The sequence below is a fragment of the Panulirus ornatus genome, chromosome 25 (genome assembly GCF_036320965.1).
Source record: "Panulirus ornatus isolate Po-2019 chromosome 25, ASM3632096v1, whole genome shotgun sequence".
NCBI lineage: Eukaryota > Metazoa > Arthropoda > Malacostraca > Decapoda > Palinuridae > Panulirus > Panulirus ornatus.
In genome coordinates this window covers 5,738,577-5,763,693 of record NC_092248.1, presented here as the reverse complement: position 1 = coordinate 5,763,693, position 25,117 = coordinate 5,738,577, and the positions used below count along the sequence as shown (strand labels likewise).

General features: G+C 44.2%; 1 protein-coding gene across 2 annotated transcripts; it reads left to right on the top strand.

Moving 5' to 3' along the window:
* The first annotated feature begins 4,656 nt into the window (after positions 1 to 4,656).
* Positions 4,657 to 16,402, top strand: LOC139757203 (kynureninase-like). Of its 2 annotated transcripts, none has more exons than XM_071677357.1 (9): positions 4,657 to 4,879; positions 7,534 to 7,655; positions 8,286 to 8,441; positions 9,920 to 10,136; positions 10,336 to 10,446; positions 13,087 to 13,296; positions 14,145 to 14,357; positions 14,630 to 14,854; positions 15,024 to 16,402. In XM_071677357.1, the coding sequence occupies exons 1-9, from the start codon at positions 4,862 to 4,864 to the stop codon at positions 15,150 to 15,152; spliced, it is 1,401 nt and encodes a 466-aa protein (XP_071533458.1). In that variant the 5' UTR covers positions 4,657 to 4,861; the 3' UTR covers positions 15,153 to 16,402. The 2 variants fall into 2 exon arrangements, with proteins under 2 accessions (XP_071533458.1, XP_071533459.1); XM_071677358.1 differs by having other exon boundaries at positions 4,659 to 4,879; positions 7,537 to 7,655.
* Positions 16,403 to 25,117: the final 8,715 nt, after the last annotated feature.

Below are 25,117 nucleotides of genomic sequence, written 5' to 3'. Positions count from 1 at the left end.
TCTCGCACAAAAGATACTCCACGCCAACCCCAAAATACAAGAAAAAAAATATGAAAATTAAAAGTGGTTAGCCGACAAGCCTGAGTAATTAATTCCCAAGGATTTTTTCCCCCAAAAAAGAAACTCTTCCTCCATCCTTCATCAATCTTTTCCTGCATGACCTTCCATCACCTTCTAGAAGCTACAGTGTAAGAGCCTACTTATATGCAGACGATCTACCCAGCACATCGCAACGCCCTCACACTACTCACGTACGAACGAACACGCAGCATTACATCACAAGACTAGAATATATCGGTGCAGTCACAACAGACGATCTGCGTTCGCACAGAAATGCGCTCGTCACCCTCCGCACACTGGAGCGACACGAATGCAACCAGCAGTCCTCCATAACACTCAATGATCACCCACTTCCACCAGACAAATCTTCAGTGATACGAGGTGTGACGTATGACACGAACGCACGCCACATACTCCACACACCACAAACATCAACAGACGGTCATCAACGGAGTTAACACCACTCGGGAAATTCTTCCTAGACTTAGACAAGAAAGATAATCTCTTATCCTCTATAATCTGTTTTTCAGCTCCAGCCGAAACAACGATTCTCCTGCTCATGTTATCCAGTCTATTGATAACAAAGATCAAACTGCAAACAACACAAAACAAAGACCAAAAATGAACGGCTGGCTGCTTGGCAACAAGAAACACCTAACATCACAACAAAGCAAAAACACTCCCCTAACAACCTCGCTTCAGCACATTTAGCATCACTTTCCTTTTTTTCTTTTTGTAACGGTGCTAACCACCACCACTCCTCCCCCCTTCTCCCATCTTAACCACTCCTTAACTAACCACCAACCTTCAAGTAGAAACGATGACCCTTACCCCAGAATCACGCTCGAGCCGTTTATGTCCACAGATCCTCAATACCGCAACAGAGATGCATTGACACAACTCATAGACACAGTAATCATTCGACATCCACTAAACAACCACCCACCTCACCCCGTCATAAAGTCTAATCTCACCTGTAATCTCTTAACCTGAAACTACTCACCCCAGGCATGTACGAGTAACACTTTCTCTTTCGCTTTCTGTACACCACTCACCTCTACAGCGATACAGACGTCGATTTAACTCGTTCTAGGACCCATCATGCTAAAGATGTATCTCACAATCTGAGGACACCAAGCACTTAATCCTTAAGTGTCATGCGCTCATATTACGTTGGCAAACGCACAACATCTCACACGTTTTGACCTAAGGTCTCCACCCGCTAGACGAGGCTAACTTCCTGTGCGCTGGGAGAGCTCTGTCGAAGATATTACTGTGGACGGGAAAGTAAGTGTGTATAGGGGATTCTACTTTCGGTGTATCATACACAAGAGCTTGGGAGTGGATGTGAGGAAATTAAGCCGTTCCTCGTGTGTTCCTGGCACTACCTCACTACCCAAGGAACGGCGAACGAGTATGGCAACACACACACACACACACACACACACACACACACACACACACACTTACTCCGCCTGCACGACGTATGGTTGCACTGATTACACAACAAAAGTCCAAACATCTGCGAACATGCCTGCATACCACTCATTCTGAGACCCCTCCAAACTCCCTAACTCCCCTTCCTCATACCATCCCATTCCACTTCAAAATATCATCATCCAAACTATGAAAAAGATCTTCGTACAGGACCAGCCAAATCATCCCACCCTATCGCAGACCAGCGGCTTTAGACCGAAGCGCGACGCAATGACACAAACCTCACACAACACATTCAGGATAGCTTCACCCTAGCAAAGCCACCCTCCTCCCTCACGATACGAATGGCAGTACTCATCAAGAATGTATTCACAACATCCTCCAACATATCCTCATACTAAAGGTACTTGAAACCACAACCCCTCATTCCAAATCTCCCAGCTGGCCACCGACCTAGAGTCATTGACACGGGCCTCAATCCCCCAAATTCTTCAACTATGCCATCGAATATCAAAGGAAGCAGATGTGTCTTAGCCCTTCGCCAGTCTCTTTATACGCGATCCTCCTCCTGTGCCCTGCAAAATGCGGAAAGTACTCTGACGTTCATATGACCTTGTAAATCACATCATAGCATCCTGATCCTACTCAATCAAATGTCAATAGAGAGTATTATCAGATATACTCAGAATTCCACAGACGTCCTTTACCCTCACGTAACCCTGGATGTTCAGTTCCTCACACTTCGGCGAAAAACACTAGTGTTATTCTCATCACATACGACTCAAGCGTAATACTCGTCTGCGTTACACAGTCACAGTCTACGAGGCCTTGAATTGACTCACTCCCTGAGATATACTCTTCCCGTTTGGGATAAGATTAAAAGAAAAAAGACAAAGCAAAAAAATCCGTTATCGTTCCCGGTAAACAATTCACCTCGTTCTACACGAAACCATTCTTCTCCTCTTTGCCTAACTCATCCTGCCGAAGGCAGACAAAAGAGAATCATAAACCACAGAAAACATGGACTGTCAACAACCAGTAACCAACATAAGGAAAGAATAATCCTTCCCCGACAGCCTCATCTGACCATACTCGACACCTGAATCTTCGGAAGTGGTGTAGCCTCATCCTAACCAAACCCTAACCTAACCAATCACCATCTCCCCTGCAGAGATAATAAAGAAAAACTCACCCTTGCCTCACCCTTGCCTCACACTTCGGTAACCTATATACAAAGGTTCTTCCCAGCTTTGTGCCAACGCGACACTCCCAAAATACACTCGCCTCCCCAAACCCAATCTTTGTATTGAGATCCATCTGACATACACCCACTCGAAATCATATACTCCCCAGGAACACACGAGGTATATTATTATCCCACTTATCCCACACTGATAATGCCAAGCCTCGACCCCTCGTTTCCTCTTCTACCAATACATGTACAGGTGATAAAAGTTATCTTATAAAAAGGATGAAAAATAATAAAGGCTAAGACACTTTATACGACTTTGAGGCATTCATGATAATTGATAATATCACAGTCTTTTCCACTGATTCCCAGACTGTCTGCATAAACCACTACTACCACTGCTACCATCACTACTACTACCACCACCACTACTACTACTACTACTACTACTACTACTACTACTACTACTACTACTACTACTACTACTACTGCTACTACCAACATCACTACCACCATCGCCCAGGTTGACACACTTACCTTCTTGATTCGGGAAAATAACTCCTGAACCAAAACTATCCTTCCCTCTCCCCAAATACCTCCCTTGTGAGATACAAGTACAATAATCATCCCTCCCTCCACCCCAGTGATCCACTCCACACCCCAAGCCCTTATCACCAGCCCTCCCTCTCCCAACCCCAGACAACCACTGTCTTTTGGAGTAATCACCACATGCTGTTCTGGGGCTGGTGCAACAGCTGCTGATGTTGCTGCTGTTCGAGTGCTGCTGTCGCTGTTTTCTGCTGCGCTGGTCTAATGCTGCTGCTGGCATACTCCTCTTCTGCTGCAGCTGCAGTGCTGCTCTTCACATGGGAAACTTGCTGTATTTTTGATGCGGTTGCATTCTGAGAGTTTTGCTGTTCTCCTGATGCTGTTCTCCTGGTGCTGCTGTACCGAGGCTGTACCCTGTATGATAATGCTGCTCTTCTGGGGTGGTGTTCCTCTTCTGTTGCTGCACCTCTTCTGTTGCTCTTCCTCTTCTGGGGTGGTGTTCCTCTTCTATTGCTCTTCCTCTTCTGTTGCTCTTCCTCTTCTGTTGCTCTTCCTCTTCTGGGTCTGGGGTGGTGTTCCTCTTCTATTGCTCTTCCTCTTCTGTTGCTCTTCCTCTTCTGTTGCTCTTCCTCTTCTGGGGTGGTGTTCCTCTTCTAATGCTGTTCCTCTTCTGTTGCTCTTCCTCTTCTGTTGCTCTTCCTCTTCTGGGGTGGTGTTCCTCTTCTAATGCTGTTCCTCTTCTGTTGCTGTTCCTTTTCAGATGCTGCTCGTCTTCTGTTGCTCTTCCTCTCCTCTGGTTGTGTTAAGCTGCTGTGTCACTCTTACTTCTCATCGTCTTGACTTAGGCTTTCGTCCGTTTTTTTTCTTCTTTTGATTGCTGTTGCTCTCACGATGCCTTTCGCGTTTTGGTGTTCGTATTCATTTTGTCTCTCTCGATCTTCCATAAACCGCCCGACCTTGCGAGAGACAGAGAGAGAGAGAGAGAGAGAGAGAGAGAGAGAGAGAGAGAGAGAGAGAGAGAGAGAGAGAGAGAGAGAGAGAGAGAGAGAGAGAGAGAGAGAGAGAGAGAGATTCACTCAAAGGCTGAGACACACACACACACACACACACACACACACACACACACACACACACACAAACACACACACACACACACACACGGGAAATATCCCCTGTCTCATGCTTTCGCATAACTGGACCATTAATGGGTGTTTAAAGAGACCCCTTAATGATTATCCCTTAACGAGAGGATTGCCGACAAAGGCATCATGCTATGATGAATGTTAAGAGGAACATGGGTAAATAATGATTAAATAACACTGGCGGAGCTGACGGTATAAACGTATGCTGGCCGTGGAGTAAAATTCTCCTCGCGACATTCAGGGCTCCCTATAAATATCAAGGCAGTCTCACAGCATCCCCCAGACGAGGCTATCCCCCGAGTATGTGAGCACGTCCCTTTCTCTGTGAGTGTGTCTTTATAGGAAAGGCCAAGGGAGCGTTTTTGAGAGACTTACAACCGAAGTGAAAGCACAAACATTTCCTCAGAGCTTTATATATAAGAAAGAGAGAAAGACAGACACCCCCCTCCCATCTCAGAGATACAAGACGGGCCGCCATTGCAGTATGACCAGTACGAAAGAGGTATGTGAGGTGCTCTTGCTGTTCCGGGTATGGAGGTGTGTTCCCTGATTATACGTTGTTGGGCTTCGTTCTCTCTCAACTGAGATCACACTCTCCTTTCCCCTCTTTATCATTCGCTCTCCTCACTCTCCTCTGACATGTCTAGGGTCTGTCCCCACTCATGTGAAGAGTCTATTGTGTTCTCTAAAGACACTTTTCATTCACAGACTTTGTCCCTGTTCCATCACCTCAACACGTCTTTGCAATTTGATTCGCCTTCTTTCATAATACTCTTAAGCCAGATATGTTGTCTCTGTGTTTATCACCTTCGTCTTGCCTCAGCGTGGCAGGGATACATAAGAATGATAGTAACTCTCTTTCCTGTGGGTAATATCGAGTCTTGGACGATGCTAAAGGACGTAATCTTTACGTAAAAAGCCTCCAGCTGTTCGAGGGAGGCCTGGACTTGATATTCACACCGACCCCTGCCGTTCACCTGTTACACAACCGTATGATCACATCGTGGTTGGAGATTTCTGATTTCTACGTTAGGTGAGACGTAAACTTCCCTCTCGTTGTAATCTGGGTATTATACGTTATAGCCTGAGATTAATGGAAGACGAGTACACTCTAGGGTTATATAGAATCTCGCTACAATAGACGTGAAGTTTTATTTAAAGACATTAAGGTCTAGTTTGGCCCTAGAACATCACCTGTATTAGAGTAAGACATGTTTCAGTGGAACTCAGGGCCCATAGCCATCGAAATCGGAGTGTTCCCCCCAGATCAAGGTGAAAAATAGAATCTTTCAAGAGTCCTTATCTATTTCATCATCACATATCTTCACCTACTGCAGCCTCAGCGGGCTCTCGCGACTCACAAAGGCGGGTCTTCCTGAAACACAAAACCTCCACAAGTCAACGTCAGCACGTCGTAAGTGCCAAGCTGCAGCAGCAGTTCCCGTAATACTCATAGTTGGACAGGATTTTAGAAGGTGCGTTCAGGTGTCAAGGCTTCACGCCCGTCCCTCAGTACTTACTCCAGAATACCTCTGACGAGGAGGGGCTAGCACAACACCTTGTCAATACCTTGTTCATAAGCGAGTGTTAAGCAGGCCATGGAATAGGCCTGCTTACCAGAAATGACTAAACATTGTCAGTGTAAGATCCGGGAAGAGAGAGTGTGTATTTCCTGCCTTGGAGGATCCCCTCAGACGACCTAGACGTCTCGGAGAAAGGAGGTAAAGAACGACGCGAGGTATTGAGGAAGAGAACCATCATACGTAACGTACAAGGCTGTAAAAGATATATTGTCACACTGCGAACTGACAGTTTGTGTACAAGAAATCCAGCAATACGCACCATCAAAAGAGAACGTGTCCTTCTAAGAGATAATAGTATGTCGGAGACGTGGTTCTTTTGTTATAAAAAGTCGACCACTACTTTTCACTGACTAAGTAGCACCCTCTTTGAAACCCGAACCATTGTGGAGAAATGCTTTGTGCTCCATCCAGCATGACCTGTTCCAGGATTTTGGAAAGTGTGTTGTGGCAGTCAGTATAGGTATGGGGTTGTACCTTTCATACTTAGGAGGGGGGTGTCTGGATCTTGTCCTACAAGAGAGAGTTTATGATCAAAACTAACGACCCTTTTCCTAAGAGAGGAGCATAAGGTTTAGGTGAAACAAAATGGTATTACCTAAACGGAAGAAAATGGAAGGCAACATTGTCAGAGGCGACTTTTCAGAGTTGTAGTGCAAGTGATGTCCAGCAGGTCGCATTCTTAAGGCCGTTTCTTCTTTAGATATGTATATATATGAATTACATGCCAGCTGGACCTGAAAGCAGACCTGGATATGCCAAGATTGTAAGATTATCAAGTATTAAGTCAAGTAGTTACTAAGGATAGTTCCCTTGTTTACAAAGCGCCCTGGACAACTGTTAACCCTGATCACACGTGGAGAGTAATCCAACTCGGTGAAAAGTTGATGATGGAACTGAGACAGTTAATTATGAATATCACCTCTAAGACCATATATGACAGGGATTTATATACGTCGGAAGAACTTAAAGAAAAGGTAGAACCACAGACGCCCTTCCGTTGCGCCTTGGGCGCATCGCTTAAGGGCATCATCTTGTAAGACTGTAGGGCGTCCCAGGTGAAGGACTGGGTGGTGTCCCGGGAATGCACGGAGGACGACCCTCACTAGAGAGGTCCCCAGGCCATGGGATAAGACTCCCCAGCAGTAGCTTAAGGGTGATAATATCGTTCATATCTATGGCTAACCAGGTCGAGTTTATATTTTTGTTTTCGGCGAAGCCTACGAAGGTAAGAGCCCCACAGAGACGTCCTGCATCTATCTAGGAGGCTGTAGGTAAATTCTAGGAAGCTGGGGAGGTAGTGGGTGCCACTGAGCAAAGGAAATGGCAAAGGGTCTGTATTAGCCTGACTAAAACAGTCCTTAATCTTCGGCAAATTGGCAGGTGTACTCTGGTAATGTGATGCGTACTTGTTCTTACCCATATTTGAGATTTAGATTTCTACTCTCTCTCTCTCTCTCTCTCTCTCTCTCTCTCTCTCTCTCTCTCTCTCTCTCTCTCTCTCTCTCTCTCTCTCTCTCTCTCTCTCTCTCCTCTCCCTTCGTGCCACTAACGACATCGCCGTCGTGTGTTTCAGCAGTCCACGTCCCCCGCCGACGTCCTTCGTCAGCTGGCTAGCAAACATGGGTCGGACGTGTTCAGCGAAGAGTTCGCGCTCTGGATGGACTCGCAAGACCCACTTCGACCTCTGAGGGAAAGGTATGGCGACCTCGACCAAATCTTGTACGTTGTTCTTCTCGTATTTACAACGGACGTATACTCTACGTCTGGTCGTATCAGGACATATATTTCAATAATGAATGATAAACTTAAATATAATTTCCCTTGACTTCCGTAATAATGCAGGTAATGTAGGAATACTGGTAGGTATATTTCTCAATGGAATCGAAAATGTGATGTGTCATGACCACAATCTACTTTTCATCAGTCATTTATGGATATCTTGGTATCTTATACTTCCTGCAGTCAGAAATACCACAGACGTAACTATATATACACACACACGTATATATATATATGTATATATATATATATATATATATATATATATATATATATATATATATATATATATATATATATATATATATATTTCCTGTATCTCCTCTAATGATATGATTATTACACGAAAGTGCACTCGGGAAGTTATCGTGTTTCATTTCCCCGTGGATTCATAGGAATATATATATATATATATATATATATATATATATATATATATATATATATATATATATTACAGTTATTTCTATCATAATCTCATTGTAAGCTGCGTGAGGCGACGCGTCCTGCCAGTATTGCTAAACAGGTCTTACCTAACCGCCACAGATTCGCCTACCCGAAGAAGGGCACGTTGTCCGGGGTGGATCCCACACTCATCGACCCTACGGAGGACTGCGTGTATCTCTGTGGCAACTCACTGGGTCTCAAGCCCCGGTCCGCTGACAAGTCCGTGATGGAGCAGCTCAATGTGTGGGGAGACATGTGAGTGGTTTGGTTCCCAGGCTGTTGGATCTGTTTGTTTTCCAAAAGGGACTCTGGTGTCTCTCACGATGAATCCATCCATCCATCCCATCCCCCACTTTGAACGTCACGGTGATGCAAGTGCGACTTGCATCTCTGTGTTGTGATCCACTCAATAAGCATTGTCTCATCCGTGTGTTGTGATCCACTCAGTAAGGATGAGGATCTACTACTGACCAGGAGATGGTCTCTCTCTCTCTCTCTCTCTCTCTCTCTCTCTCTCTCTCTCTCTCTCTCTCTCTCTCTCTCTCTCTCTCTCTCTCTCTCTCTCTCCTCCTGATTTGTTGCTCCGACGACAGATCTAAGTGTGATGTAGACCCCTTAGATCTCTCTCTCTCTTTTTTGTTTTTGAAAGAGCGATTCCTGCAGCTTATTCCTCGTTCAGTAATATTCACATTAAGACCTCCTTTTACTGAGTCCCATTCACATTATCTTTAGTTGTATACTCGGTCTGAAGGCGTGTGTGTGTGTGTGTGTGTGTGTGTGTGGGTATAAGTAATACTTATATCTTTGTGTTACGTGGACAAGGTTTTTACATCCGTGTTTTCCCTCCCACTTGTAATGCTTTGTGTCACGTCTTTACACATCAAGCGAAAATGCATGTTTATACATTTTGTTTATATTCCCTCGTTTGTCTGGAGTGGTATGTCTAAGTAAGCTCAGATATACCACACGACAAGTATGCTTATATATATATATACATATAGATATACATAGAGAGGAATTCTGTTATCAACTAGGACTCATACAACTCCTGGGCCCCAGATGGCAAGTATTAGCGAAAGGAAAACATGCTGAAGACGACGTAAGGGTGGAAGGAGCAGGTTTTTTTTTTTGTTTTTTTTTTTCCTAGGGTTCTCACGAGCCGGGACTGGTCGGAGGGGAAATGTGGTGGTTGTGATGGTGAAGAAGGAGGCCGTGCCGTCGCCAGGGGCGGAACAAGTCGTGTCGATGGTGGTGATGGTGGTGGTGATGGTGGTGGTGATGGTGGTGGTAGTGGTGGTAGAGAGAGAGAGAGAGAGAGAGAGAGAGAGAGAGAGAAAGACCCAGAATATTGCCTACTGGCAAGGGGTAGAGAGAGAGAGAGAGAGAGAGAGAGAGAGAGAGAGAGAGAGAGAGAGAGAGAGAGAGAGAGAGAGAGACCCAGAATATTGCCTATATATCATGATCCCTTAAACCTTGAAGCACTACGAATGAAATGAGTCTGTTCAATGTTCATTCATGTAGGACTGGAGGTTGGGGAGTAGCAGTAAGGGCATGGACTGGGATATATTAAATCATATGTAGTTAACTTCGCCAAAAAAGATAAAAAATAAATGTACATGATGATTTTACCGGACATTTAATTGAGTGGGTGTTCCATGTCCTTGCGAACATCTCCAACCTCCTGACGATGAAGTAAGAAGCCCGTCTCCCTACATGGTGTTCACCTTCGACAGAGCCGTGGAGATGCACTTCGAAGGTCAGTTGCCAGCCGCCCTGTGTGACCGATATGGACGCGAGGGGCTAGGTCGTTTAGTCGGAGCTGACCCCGAATGTGTCGTCCTCATGAATGGGCTGACTGTTAATCTACACTTGCTGCTCGTCTCCTTCTACAAACCCACCAACACCCGCTACAAGATCCTTATTGAGGGACACGCCTTCCCCTCTGACAGGGTAAGCAACTGGACCCACACATACGTAACTGTCGCAGTGGACAAATGTCGATTGAGACATGTATATATATATATATATATATATATATATATATATATATATATATATATATATATATATATATATATATATATATATATATATATAAGGTAAGCCTGTCCAACACATGCGTAGTGACCTTGACTCTTCCATCCCACAGTATGCTATGGCGTCGCAGGCGGAGCTGCGAGGGTATAATCCTAAGGACGTGGTCGTGGAGCTGATTCCCAGAAGCGGCGAACAGACCCTGCGAACTGAGGACATCCTCAAGGTGAGTTGGACGCTGTGAAACTAACTGGATCCTCGACATCATCCTTTAACCCAAAGACGAAGGTTACGATACCCTTACAACACTCTGATCAGGTCTCGTAAGGAATACGATCTCGTCAGATCTGATCCTCAGACTTGATCAAAGGCGACGAAAAAACTAAAAACGAATTCAGAGATGTGTAACACTGCTAATTCTCTCTTGTTCAAAAGAGAAACAAAAAGTGGATAAAAAAAAGCAAGCAAAGACTTCAGATTTACTCTCCCTTAAAAAAAAAGAGGCCAGACCCCTAAAAGAAGTCATAAAGATGTTCAAAATCCTTAATGATTTCGATAGTGTAACGTGCGAAGGTAATGGTACTGAAATGAAAACGACGAAAATGTTAGAACAATTTGGGAAAAATGTGTGCTTCAGCTGTTGGCTTTTACAACACTGGAGTTGTTAACCAAATGTTGCCTACTTTGTGACAATCATTATTCTTATGACTAAACAAACACTTCTGTGATATCTCTAATCAGTAGATAGGTCTGTCTCAAAATGGGAAAACTTTTGATTTAATTCTGAAAATCAAACCCGTTTTTTTTTTTTGACCTTTCCAAGTTTGAGCATCTTTTCCAGAAAATCCCTTGCAGTCCTGGTCAAACCTCACTCCACCCACACCCCCATGCAAACCTCTGAAAACTAAGATTCAAGTCACGATTGTAAATCGTACACAACATCACCACTTGATCAACAGTTAACCCCATTATAATCTTCATCGGGTTCGCTCATGTCTTCATGAATCTTTTAGATTTCCTCTGATAACATAATCTGTATGTTAGAGTAGATCGGTTGATGTCATCGGTATAGAGTTTCTATGGAAGGGATCGATTAAGTCCCTGGATTAAAGTTCAAGTCTCTTGGTATAGACGAGAGGTTGGCGCTTCCGTAAGGTTCAAGATTTGGTGGACTATGTCTATGACGAAAGAAAGAGGAGTAAATCAATGGCCCAAAGTCTCAGAATGGTTAGACGTTTAAGAAGTGATGTGCTACAAGAAATCCTTTCTTGGCATTCGTATCTCTTCGATATGTTAATGATGGCTGGTAATAGCGTGCGCTGTGAGATATGAACGTGTGGCAGATAGATAATAATGAGCTGGGGGGGGGGAGCAATAAAGGTGCAATAGATACTGGACTACCAAAGAAGGCAAACAGATAGCATGAAAAATGGATAGAACTACGTTCATAGGTGGCACGAAGAACTTATATACTTTGAAAAATGCAAAGCTTTTACATGATGCTGGCAGCGAAGATGAGAAGACGAGTACAAAAGTACAAAAGATAGGAGAGGAAGATGATTTACCTGTGATTAATTCCGATGACATAAAAACCAGGTATAGATTCCTTAAGATATTCGAAGTTCATTCTAAGAAACGAATTAGCTGTGTATACATCTCTCTGGTGCATCCCTATCTTGAATACTGTACTCAGTTTTGATCATACCACTTGAAAAAAACAAAAGAGCGAAATACATAGATAAAATGGAGAGATCAAAGAGGCGATCTATCAAGATGATTCGTGGATTAGGAAGCAAATTCAACCATGGCTAACTAGACAGACATGATTCGCGTCAGCATAGTTATGTATAAAAAGATCTGACACGATTATCTGACGTCATATGTTTACCCAGCTAGTCATGAGATACACAGCCTTTGACGCTGGTGCTCGAGGGCAAGTGGGTATACAGACACACACACACACACACACACACACACACTCTCTCTCTCTCTCTCTCTCTCTCTCTCTCTCTCTCTCTCTCTCTCTCTCTCTATATATATATATATATATATATATATATATATATATATATATACAGGGAAGTACAGAGGGAAAGATTAGTTGGATGTACATGGTCTAAAAGAGATTTAAACAGATGCGGACGCATGTGTGTGTGTGTGTGTGAGAGAGAGAGAGAGAGAGAGAGAGAGAGAGAGAGAGAGAGAGAGAGAGAGAGAGAGAGAGAGAGAGAGAGAGAGAGAGAGAGAGAGAGAAGATAGATCCCTCTCCAGATACAACACGGAGCATCTCTACGGGATAAGGTCGCCAGAGTATACTTTAGACGAGCGTGACCTCCAGCATCATCACCCCATCTTAAACTTGTTGACCTTCGGGAGTGAACAGGGAACGGCTGGTTGTCTCCGTCTGCGTCTGTCTGTGAACACATTCTAGTCTACTCGTTCACTCGAGAACAATGCACGATAGAAATTTCAGTTTCACACACACGCGCAGACACACACACACACACACACACACACACACACACACTGCACAGGGGGACTAGTACACATATTCAGCAGGGGGAAAGACGCACATACATCTGCACTGATGACGTGTTTGCCTTTCCTCTGCTTTTCCTGGCTTTTCGGAGGCAACCCCAACACTGAGGGTAAGTCAAGGTTGACAAGACCATGTATCTCTTCGTCAGGTAATGTAAGAAGGTCGTAACGACCTGGCCTCCTGCTGTAGTGCCCCGTTGTCTAAGTGTTCTTGGTTATGTTCCCTGCGTCAGGCTGCGAAGGAAGGTGTGGGCGATAGACAGACGTAAATTGTTCCTCCGTCAGGTGATCAAGAGACAGGACTATACCTAGGTGTTTCCTCCGTCAGGTCATCAAGGAACAAGGTCCGAGCATCGCCGTGGTGTGCCTGAGCGGCGTCCAGTACTATACGGGTCAGAAGTTCGACATGGGACGCATCACGAAGGCGGCGCAGGAGCAGGGCTGCTTGGTAGGGTGGGACTTGGCACATGCCGTCGGCAACGTCCGCCTTCAGTTGGATGACTGGGGCGTCGACTTCGCCTGCTGGTGCAGCTATAAGGTAACACTTCACCAGAATCTGTGTAGAAGGTGTTACTCATTCAAAGCACCGTCCAGTGTGACAGTTCTAACATATGAGAATCACGCTTTTAGGGCTATGTACATTCACATTCACTCCCAAAACGCTGCCCTCACACACGTATTTTGTTTCCCTCACACGCACGTATTTTACGTCCCTCACGGACGTATTTCGCACTACCCTCACGCACGTCCTTTTACACTCTGGAGTTCGTGTAAGCTAAAGAAAATAACAGTAAGTTAACTAGAGACTCAAGCATGCCATGTTGTCCTCCTAGTATTGACAGATCTCTGTGCCCTGAGGCCATACGCTGCTCTAATGTCTTATATGTCCCAGTGCAAAACCCTCTCCTGCTCTGCAGCCTCCATCCAGGTACATAACTGGCTGGTGTTGTCCTTGACTTGATCGTCTTACGTGAGTTAATATCTATAAATCCAGTAATATAGATAACTCTACTGTGCCATTACCATTGTCTTCTACTACTACTGTGATCACAAATCTAGGGACTTTCCCTGTCTACACACACCCTCATTACAAAAAAAAAAGGATGAAAAATCACATTTTTTACAAATGTTTCCTTGTGTATTCTTTTTAAACTTCCATGTAATATGAAAGAAATATCCTCATGGGATAGGATTCCAATGCAACAGAACAAAGTTTATTATTCTTTATATCCAAAAGCCCCAAAGAGTATCAGAAGAGGAGGAAACAATAAACATTCATTGTCTACAATGCTTTGTTCGGTATGTTGACGGTCTGACCAAAAGTGGTGGGGGATTCTCACAGTGATATACCGTTTCACGCTACCGACTTGTCTCCCTCCCCCACAGTACATGAACGCGGGGCCAGGCGCCATCGCCGGCGCGTACGTTAACAAGCGTCATAATGGGCGACTGGCGCCCCACCTAGAGGGCTGGTGGAGCAACAAGGATACCACGAGGTTCGAGATGCGAGAGAAGTGCGATCCAGCCCCAGGGGTCGATTCCTTCCGCTTGTGCAACCCGCCTCCCATACTGGTGTCCATCGTCCTGGCCAGCCTCGAGGTGAGTAGTCCTCACACTTCTCCTTTCTCTGTTCACCTCCACCTGATGAAGGAATAAGGATTTCCCCCACTTTAGAATACGGACCAGTTTGGGAAGATGGGATGTCAATTATCATTTGACGGTTCATTTCCTGGTTGCAGTTCGTTAGAGTCTTCTGCAGTAGTAGATAAAGGGAGGTGGATAAAGGGAGGTGGCAAGCAGATACTTTGAACCAAGACCTTCCCCTCACTCATTTGGAGTCTCTTTCTCTCTCTCTCCCACCAAACCTTCAGATCTTCGACGAAGCAGGTATGGACCGTCTGCTTGAGAAGCAGTACCTCCTAACAGGTTACCTGGAGCTCCTTATCAAGAGCCACTTCAGCAGCTGCCAGATGCGTATGCCTTCGGCCACCATCATTACCCCGGAAGACACGGACGCACGCGGGTGCCAACTCTCCCTCATCTTCTCCTTCCCGCTCGAACAAGTGCATCGGGAACTCAAGAAGCGTGGCGTTTTGGTACGTTCCTTCCACGGGAAAAAAAAGGTTCTCTCATCGCCTAAAACAACCTCATGCCTTACGGTTCACCAGAGCTGATTAAGAATATGTATATCAGAAGACTAATATATAGTTTGCCTTATGAAGGAAGATGTGTTTAAAGCTTTCTCATGTCCGTTTGTTTCGACAGAACGACATACGTCGACCCAACGTGATGCGAGTGGCGCCAGCACCGCTGTACAACAGCTTCCATGACGTGTACCTGTTCATCCACACCCTCAGTGAGGTGTTCGAGATCTGCAAGACAGTGGGAGCTTGATGGAGGAGAAATGACGGTACCGCACGAACGTTTCTGCGCAGGTTTTATACGCAGATGGAATGCAGTGACGCTGCGCCCCGTAAATCTAGTAAATATTATTGGCTCTTTTTTTCTGATGTGGATTCAAAGGCAGATTTTTTAATACCCTGAAACTACTCAGCCACTCTAAGTAATCAGTCCATGGTCAGAAATGAAAGAGTACCTGAATTGAATTACCATTGCTGTTCATTCCAAACCCCAGGACTGTACATTGTAGGTGCAGCTTGTGGTGAACACACACACACACACACACACATACACACTATCTTTGTCGTCAAAAGGGAGTCCAGGAACGACAAATCGTAGAGGGTTAGGTTATACTCTGTTGAATCATAGAGTCACTTAGGTGTCTTTCGACTCCGTTTCCTAAGCCACTAGACAACCAACACGAACACAAACCCTTGCGACCCAGAGTATGGGCCTGGTCGAAACTGTTCGGAACACTGTCTCAAAAGGCAGAGACAATGGGCAGCTTCCCCTCAGGCCTAACAGTTCCCCAGGACTTTCATTCACGAATGCACCTCTTCATCCTTCTTCTGTAAACAACTTGTCACCATTAAAGATCCTAAAGATAGAAAGTCTCGATTTCTTATCGGAACTTTCTCGGTTCTTATCCGAAAATGTAGGATCTTGTTGGCTGGTGATGTAACTGGGAGCATGTTCTTCAGGTCTTGGCACAATCAACGTAGGATCTTTTTGTATGTGGTTATAAGTGTAGATACATATATTGTAAGTAGTCAGTAGCAATGTAGGATCTTGTTGGCTGGTAAAGTAAGTAGGAGAGTGTTCTTCAGGTCTTGGCACAATCAACGTAGGATCCTTTTGTATGTGGTTATAAGTGTAGATACATATATTGTAAGTAGTCAGTAGCAATGTAGGATCTTGTTGGCTGGTAATGTAAGTAGGAGAGTGTTCTTCAGGTCTTGGCACAATCAACGTAGGATCCTTTTGTATGTGGTTATAAGTGTAGATACATATATTGTAAGTAGTCAATAGTAATGTAACTAGTGATGTACAAATATTGTATTGTAAGACTGATGCACTCAAAGCTGTTGTTAGTCCTTGAGAATATGTTGTGTCTCCAGATCAGGAGCAGTTTGGTATGCACATGGCAATCTGTGGATGACAGCCGACATGGCAAGGGAGGATGACCAACCTTGTTGAAGCTGTCTCACAGCAGAAGAAAAAATAAAGAGATGGTAGAAAACGAGTATAGGGTGGTTCATTAGCGCTACCCAGATATTGATTGACCTGACACATAAAGGTGTAATGAGAAAGGCACAGCTACACCTTGAAGCAGAATGGATATCATAACGTTCAGGCCTCCTGTGGCTGGTTTCCACACAGAAACTAAAGGAAACAGCGATCAGTGGCCAGGGGCATGTTGCGGTTCCATTCCTCAATGGTTGCAACGTACGCAGGGAGACTAGGAGAGTAATCGCCCAATGGATGCCTTTAGAACAGAGGTAGGGCAGCCCAGAAACCACACCGTCGAGGAGGGAAGCGAGTAGAGTATGAGGGAGGTGGTAATAGGAGAGTTAGTAAGTCGGACTGCTTTTGTTTTCACCCCAGACACAAGATGGGTGAAAAAGGAACCGCCACAGATAAGCGAGCAGAACTCGACACTGCAGTGAATTACACCACTGTACATATGGTACAGCTGTCCAAAAGGAAAATATCTTGGGCACCGGTACAACACTGGTGTACATATTTTTCATTTTGTCAAAATCAGATTTTAAGGTATTTTTCTACGTAGGGTTTCCAGGCTATGGTCATGCCCAGCATGTTTGTGTTCATAGCAGGTTTGAAGTGTATTGCTTTAGCTATAGGAAACGAGTGAGACTGAAGGAGATATATAGTGATAGAGGCTTTTGAACTAGAGTATTGTTCTTCAATTGCAAGATGTGGCACGGGTCCACAATATGGAAGACAACTGGAGTACTTGGGTGAGGAACGGGAAGGAGGATTGAAATGTGTTCATTGGAATCACAGGTGTGAGAATGAATAGAGACAAAAGCTGAAGAAAGAGGATCACTGAGAAGGAAAAGGAAGAGATTAGACAGGACACAGAATATAGAATTCGTTCCAGGAACGACTACAGATCTGCCATTCTGACTATCTATCTGTTTACGTAGTCATACATACATACATAAACACACACTGGTGAGTATGCTCTGTAGAATATTTGAAAAAATATAATCATTTAAGGTAATGGATGACAACAGACGACGATGAAACAGATGCCAGGCATCTTTGACTCAGGGAAGAGAAATTATGTGTAACGAACGTTTAAAAGCTCAATGAGAGAGGGAGCTCCTACTTTGACAAAAGAGGAGATTAGGTGGAATGTGTGTATGTGGACTGCCAGAAAGCATTTGATACTATCCCATAGAGGAGGTTGGTAAAGAAGTTATATCTTCAAGCAGGAATTAGGTGGAGACTCCTTCGTTTGAAAATGGCCTTAGTGGAGGGGAACAAAGGACTCATATCAATGTAGCCTCTATTTCAAATTTTCATAGACAGGAAAGTATTTAGATTTCCTTGATATCCCTGTAATGTTACTTTGTCTTTTTGTTATAATTTAAGCATCAATGTATTCTATCATCAGTCCAACTGTTTTGTTTAGCTGTGGATTTTACAGACGTCTGTTTAATCGGTATAGATGCCTTAGTCTGTTGCACCGTTCATCTGTGGTATACCTACCCCTTCTTTTTTTATCCTCTCCTCTCATTCGCTTTTAGACCCTTACACTATCCTTTATCACGAACACTTTGGTCTCCCCCTCACCCTTACAGTACTGAAGCATCCCCTCAAGCTTTCTGGTAAGACTCATTCGCACACTAACTCAAGTCTTGTAAACTCCCTTAACTTCCAAGTATAGAACACTTTTGTCTCAGTTTCGTCCTAGATCACTGACCATCTTCAACTGTAAAAACTCCTTTGTCCTGATTTTTTAAAATAGATGGGGCTCTTCCGTGATTTCTTATCATTACTGGAATGAAAAAGGCCTGACGTGATGCCTCGGGAAATTTAAGCTGTTACCCCTTTAACGTCTTACATTTTCTCTGACAACTGCAGCAAAATTTGATGGTAACCTTATGTATCTTATACTCATTTTCCGAATATTGACAAAAGATGATGTAATTACATATTTTTACACTGGTAACATCAATTATCATTCAGAAAATGATTGAAAACATACTCAGTATCAGTATTATTATTTCTAACAGCTAAGGAATGATGATTTGTATCACCTTTTCATTAATACTCTGGTAATTTATCATCAGGAGGTAAGGTATAATTGTGTGATTGATGCATATCCCCAAATGAGATAAGATTAGCCGTGTTTTTTAGTCATTGTTTATAAATCATTATGATTTATACTCTCTTGAATCGTAAGATCTTACGCTTGACATATTTTGACCTTCGCTAGGCATGGATATGGCTTCCCTCAGACAATTGATGTAACAGAGGCACTAGTGTGACCTCCTCCAGGAACGGGTGTGACCAGCCCGGGCACTTGTGTGTCTTAGGGGCTAATGTAACCTTTCCAAGTCGATGGGGGTGACCTTGGGTCTAATATGAGCTTTCCAAGGCACTGATGTGACCTAGGGACTAGTGTGACCTCTCTCTCAGGCCCTGGTGTGACCTAGGGACTAGTGTGACCTCTCTCTCAGGCCCTGGTGTGACCTAGGGACTAGTATGACCTCTCTCTCAGGCCCTGGTGTGACCTAGGGACTAGTGTGACCTCTCTCAGGCCCTGGTGTGACCCGTCTTTAGCACTGATGTGAGATCAAACCACTGTACGATAAGTTCTGTCAACAAAACTTCACCACCAGATGTCTCTCCTCACCCACCGTACTTTACTGTTATTTTTAAAGAAATTTCAACAGGATTTATCATGGAAAACGGGGAAAAAAAATGTTCTTTACATCCATCTTGCTATAGAACGTTCCCTCACTGCGTTTGTTTCTTCATTTTTTTTCCTATTTCTAGTTTTACTGGAGGGTTGCCAGCGGAAATCCGGGCTTTGGTTACGTATATACGTTAGCAAAAGGCACCTCAGAAGGTGCAAGGGAAATGAGATGCGTCACCATTGGACGAAATTATACAAATGTAAGGAAGGCGTCATGACAGAGATGATTAGAACTTTGATTCTGGTGTTTGGACTTCAAAGGATATGGTCACAGTTGCCATACGCAGTGTATCGCACATCCGACAGCACAGTTCCAAAAAAAAAAAAAAGACCTGCTGTTGCGCATTGCCGGTCGTCCTCTAGCAGTTGTCGTACCTCTCCCCCGCCGCCCCAACACACACACACGCACACGCACACACACACACATGGGTCTTAGATGCACCCAGTCAGATGAAAGCTGTTTTCCTAGTCTTGCCTAACCTCCTTTACCACCACCCCCACCTCCACACACACACACACACACACACACACACACACACACACATCTTTATATGGCGAGGTGTTACCGGGCTCCGCCTCCTTGAGGTCAGCTAGTGGAAAATCGCCTTTGGATGAGGCTAACCCAAATGTCTGAAATCAAGTCTACAGAAGGTTTACTCAGCTCAGATCTATATCATAAAGGCTTCACATCGAAAATGCCTTTAATTAAACTATATCTTTATCCAAAGGAACCTCGGACTGAAAAGTTGAATCTATATATATATATATATATATATATATATATATATATATATGTATATATATATATATATATATATATATATATATATATATATATATATATATATATATATATATATATATATATATATATATGTATATATATTCCCATGATTCCACGGGGCAAATGAAACACGATAAGTTCCCAAGTGCGTTTTCGTGTAATAATCACACCTGGGAACCTATCGTGTTTCATTTTCCCCGTGGACTCATAGGAATATCTTGATCACGCGCAAAATTGTGATCCTTTCCATATAAATATATATATATATATATATATATATATATATATATATATATATATATATATATATATATATATGATGATGATGAAGGGAGTGTTCTTTCCAATCTGTGTTCCCGCCTACATGGTGTTGCTGACGTAATCTAAACGTCATTTCCCCTGAACGTGTTTGGTGTGTGGGAAAGATTCGGCGAGAGTAAGCCTGGCACGGGCTCTTGTCGATGACCGCCCCGTGCTCAGGTATGGCTTCAATGTGGCCCAGGTTGCTGGTGTGTGTGTGTGTGTGTGTGTGCCAAATCTGGCACCTGGGCGGCAAATCTAATGCCCTACATGGGTTACAGCTTCTGTGTCCCTGAACCTTATACGTGTGCCAGCCTCTGCCATACTCATCTGCAACACACTACACCCTACCCCAGCAACACACTACACCCTACTCCAGCAACACACTATACCCTACTCCAGCAACACACTATACCTTACTCCAGCAACACACTACACTCTACCCCAGCAACACACTATACCCTGCTCCAGCAACACACTATACCTTACTCCAGCAACACACTGCACCCTACTCCAGCAACACACTATAACCTCCTCCTCCAACACACCACATCCTCCTCCTCCAGCAACACACTACAACCTCCTCCTCCTGCAACACACTACACCCTCCTCCTCCTGCAACACACTACACCCTCCTCCTCCTGCAACACACTACACCCTCCTCCTCCTGCAACACCATCTCAAGAAACCACCGGCAGGACAACAACGAGGGAGTTACTCGCTGAGAAGATGACATTATTCATTTTCGACGTCGTTTGACTCACTGGAGTGTCTCCCGCGCATGACCGACCGACCTCATCAGGTTTTTTCAAAGAATGTTGTGAGGAGATTTTCTCCCCCCAGCCACTTCCTCCCTTGAAACGTCCTTCACACACACACACACACACACACACACACACACACACTACACGGACGCACCTACACACACACGCACACACACACACACACACACTACACACACACACGGACGCACAGCTTTCACCTCACCCATGAAGTCCAGTTGTGTTGGAGGTGTCTTGAGCTGTGTTCCCTTCATCCCGTGTGCCTTGGGGAGGGGATTACACCGTGTACCTCCCGTGTGGGCCTGATTGGTAAGCCAATTCCCCCCCCTGTGTCTCTGACCGGCTCTCATTTTCGTTCTGAGTGGCTCTTCCGTCTGAACTGGCAGTTACAGTGCAGTGAGTGGCACACAGCTTGTTACTGGGTCATGTAGACGTTGTGAACACTGTCAGTTCTGTCTCCCATCCCCGACTGGTAAATGATATGGATTACCTCATCACACACACACACACACACACACACACACACACACACACACGTATTGATGCAAATTGATGTGTATTGATGGAAAAGTCGGCATTCGTCCGGTGTGAATGAAATCAAGACACTACATTCGAGATCCTACCTCATGACAGCGAAGTAGAAACACCTCACTTCGATCTGTCTACCACGTAGCCATGAGGTGTGAGTCCTTCCCCAATGTCGAGTGCAAACATCATCTCATTAATATGAGGAGAATGAGTGACAGCTGTGGTATGACTGGTGTCTCACAAGTGAATGGTTCTCCAGTCTTGGACTATCAAACCTCACAGTCATTCCACCTATGACTGGCACTGTCATTAGACCATGGAACTAGATGGAGTTTCTTCTTTCCTTTCAGAGAGAGAAGGATATATATATATATATATATATATATATATATATATATATATATATATATATATATATATATATATATATATATATATATATATATATATATATACACCCGACCATAGCGCCAACGACTCATATAAAGGTGCTATATTCCTAAGCTTTTTTTATATCATATATTATTGCTATATTTTCCATAAGAATCCAGTTGCCATTTGAGGTTCGGCGATATGGGAAGAAACCTTTTACATTTGCGTTCCTGTAAAAAAAAAAAGAAAAGAAAAAAAAGCCTGTGGGATACGTCTTTCACACGCATCTGTTGTAAATTTTTCCTATTATGAAATGGAGTACCTGGCAACCACCAAGAAATGTTGAAGTGCGTCCTTCTTTTACTCCTGTTACGGACGATGAGATAGATAGATAGATAGATAGATAGATAGATGTGATATAAAATCACTCGAGAGCTTTGCATTTGATCAAGTGCCTGATTCATCCACAGAAAACCATGCTGAATGGTCATTCTGTCGATGCTATGGAAGAAAAAAAAGAACACTAGAGAAAGAGAAAGTGGGCTCAGTATTGAACCTGGAGGTAGACCGCTTTTCAACGTTCTTCAGCCTCTGTGTGTGTGTGTGTGTGTGTGTGTGTGTGTGTGTGTTGCCTACGTGATACACCAATGGGGGGAGGGGGTGGTAAGCACTCCCTCCAGACCGACGCTGATGGGTGATGATGACCTTCAAAGTGACGTAGATAGTTAGGGACGTTCTGCTCTGCATGTGATCAAGAGAGAAAAAGAAAAAAAAAATGTTGTGTGGCACAGAGATCTATGACGTCAGAGATCTTTTCCGGTCGGGTTTGACTTCATCCAGGGCTATAGCAAGCGCGAGGAGGATCTCTGTGTCTCTCATTCCTCATTCTCATTCCTTCTCGGACACCCTTCGACGCACTGTAGATAGTTAGATTGATCTATCCACCGATAATGCCCACTAACCAGTAGGGATAGAGAGGTATGACTATCCATTGATAGTCATAAAAACTATTCAATGATAGTGTAAGCTAACCAGCGGGTGTAGGCGGATTGCACTATCCACTAACTGGGTAGACATTACTATCTATTCACAGCGTCAACTGATCATCAGGGGATAAACAAAGGAACTAGCCATTAATATGTATCGTCTGCGCAATTCCCTCATTCCTATGAAACACATCAGACTGCACTGTCTCGTTATGCAGTCTGCTACGTCATGTCTTTTTAGTCTGCTGAAGAATTTGGCCTTCGTAACATCAAGGGAAAGAGTCGCTATACACTAGCAGTGAAGGAGAGCCGCTATGCACTAGCAGTGAAGGAGAATAGCTACATACTAGCAGAGAAGGATAGTAGCTATATTAGTAGTAAAGGAGAGTCGGTATACCCAAGTTTGTTGATTTTTCTCCTGAAGGAGTTGAGCCATAAGCTGTCGATACCAAGCCTAGGATCTCCATTTCTCCTGAGGCGTTCGTGCTTCTTTCCACCTTCAGGAGGATGTCCTGTAGCTCGAAGTCTGTGCTACGATGGATCTCCTCGAAGTGAGAAGGTCTTCGATGATAACTGTGCTCCCCCCTTCGTCAGGTGACGGTGGGGTGATACAGCCTTGCCCGGGAGTGACTCTCCAGTCGCGGTGTAAGCAGAGGAAGGCGTCAGTCCGGTAACAACACCCACTTGATGCAAACACACTTGGACGTGGATGGGAACTGATAAATATGGGGATATGCAAATAGGTGAGTGAGGGACAAGTGTGGAGAAGAAGAAGAGGAAGAAGAAGAAGAAGAAGAGGAAGAAGAAAAAGAAGAAGAAGAAGAAAAAGAAGAAAGAGAAGAAAAAGAAGAAAAAGAAGAAAAAGAAGAAGAAGAAGAAGAAGAAGAAGAAGAAGAAGAGAGAGAGAGAGAGAGAGAGAGAGAGAGAGAGAGAGAGAGAGAGAGAGAGAGAGAGAGAGAGAGAGAGAGAGTGTGTGTGTGTGTGTGTGTGTGTGGTGTCGCAGCTGGGTGGGTGTGTGGTACAATCGCTTAAGAATGTCCGGATTGTGCAAAGTGCGCGGAGCTGGAGAGGGCATCTCCCACCTGGCAGACGACGACGCCCCCTGGACAGATCCCCTCATCGTTCCCTGTCATCAATATCCTCACACTATAACACCACGTGATCAAAACTATAACACCACGTGATCAAAACTATAACACCACGTGATCAAAACTATAACACCACGTGATCAAAACTATAACACCACGTGATCAAAACTATAACACCACGTGATCAAAACTATAACACCACGTGATCAAAACTATAACACCACGTGATCAAAACTATAACACCACGTGATCAAAACTATAACACCACGTGATCAAAACTATAACACCACGTGATCAAAACTATAACACCACGTGATCAAAACTATAACACCACGTGATCAAAACTATAACACCACGTGATCAAAACTATTAACTTACCCACGTGAATGAAGGACGAGTGTGGTGTGGGGGAGGAGGAGGAGGCTTATTATTTCTACCATGACTGTGAATCATCCCGAACAGTTCTTTTCTTTTTTTTTTTTTTTCCTCGATGTGTCAAACCACTGTTGAGTCACGCCCTTTAAGAACATGGGTTAAAAAAAAAAGAAAAACGATCTTCATAGAAACGGGTTAGTGACGTGTAAGAGCGAATGATAGGAACTCATTTTCAAGGTGGGTCTATGTGGGAGTGGTCTGAGGCGGGCTGGCCCTTTCCTTTCCAAAGAGGAGAAAAAAAAAAAAAAACGCGCTCCTGAACTCTTCACTTTCATATACCTGAACTCCCCCATTATATGCAGGTGGACTCGTCCAGTTCATAGAGGTGGACTCCCCCTTTACATACAAGTGGACTTGCCCTTGTCTATGATTTCGGGAATCAATTTCTCTGTATAATAATGGCCTTGACAAAGCATTGGGTATCGACCTAACACGTCCTCGACTGTGAGATATAATGTCACGTCATGTGAACTTCGCTAAACCACAAGAACGTTGTAGTTTGAGTTTTTCCACCCTCTTACCGGCCCAGCACCCTTACCTCCAGTATGCATGGACGCCCTATATCCCTCCCTTCCTTCACCTATCCTCCCTGAAGGGCCTGGACCCGCCCTACCTGATGTATTCGAGGATGGTCGTTGCAAAGTATACAGTCATCGTGAGTGTAGTACATACGATCACGTTGTATGGATCATTATGCTCGTTGCAGGGCTCGCTGCTACGTCCCACCCCCCCTTG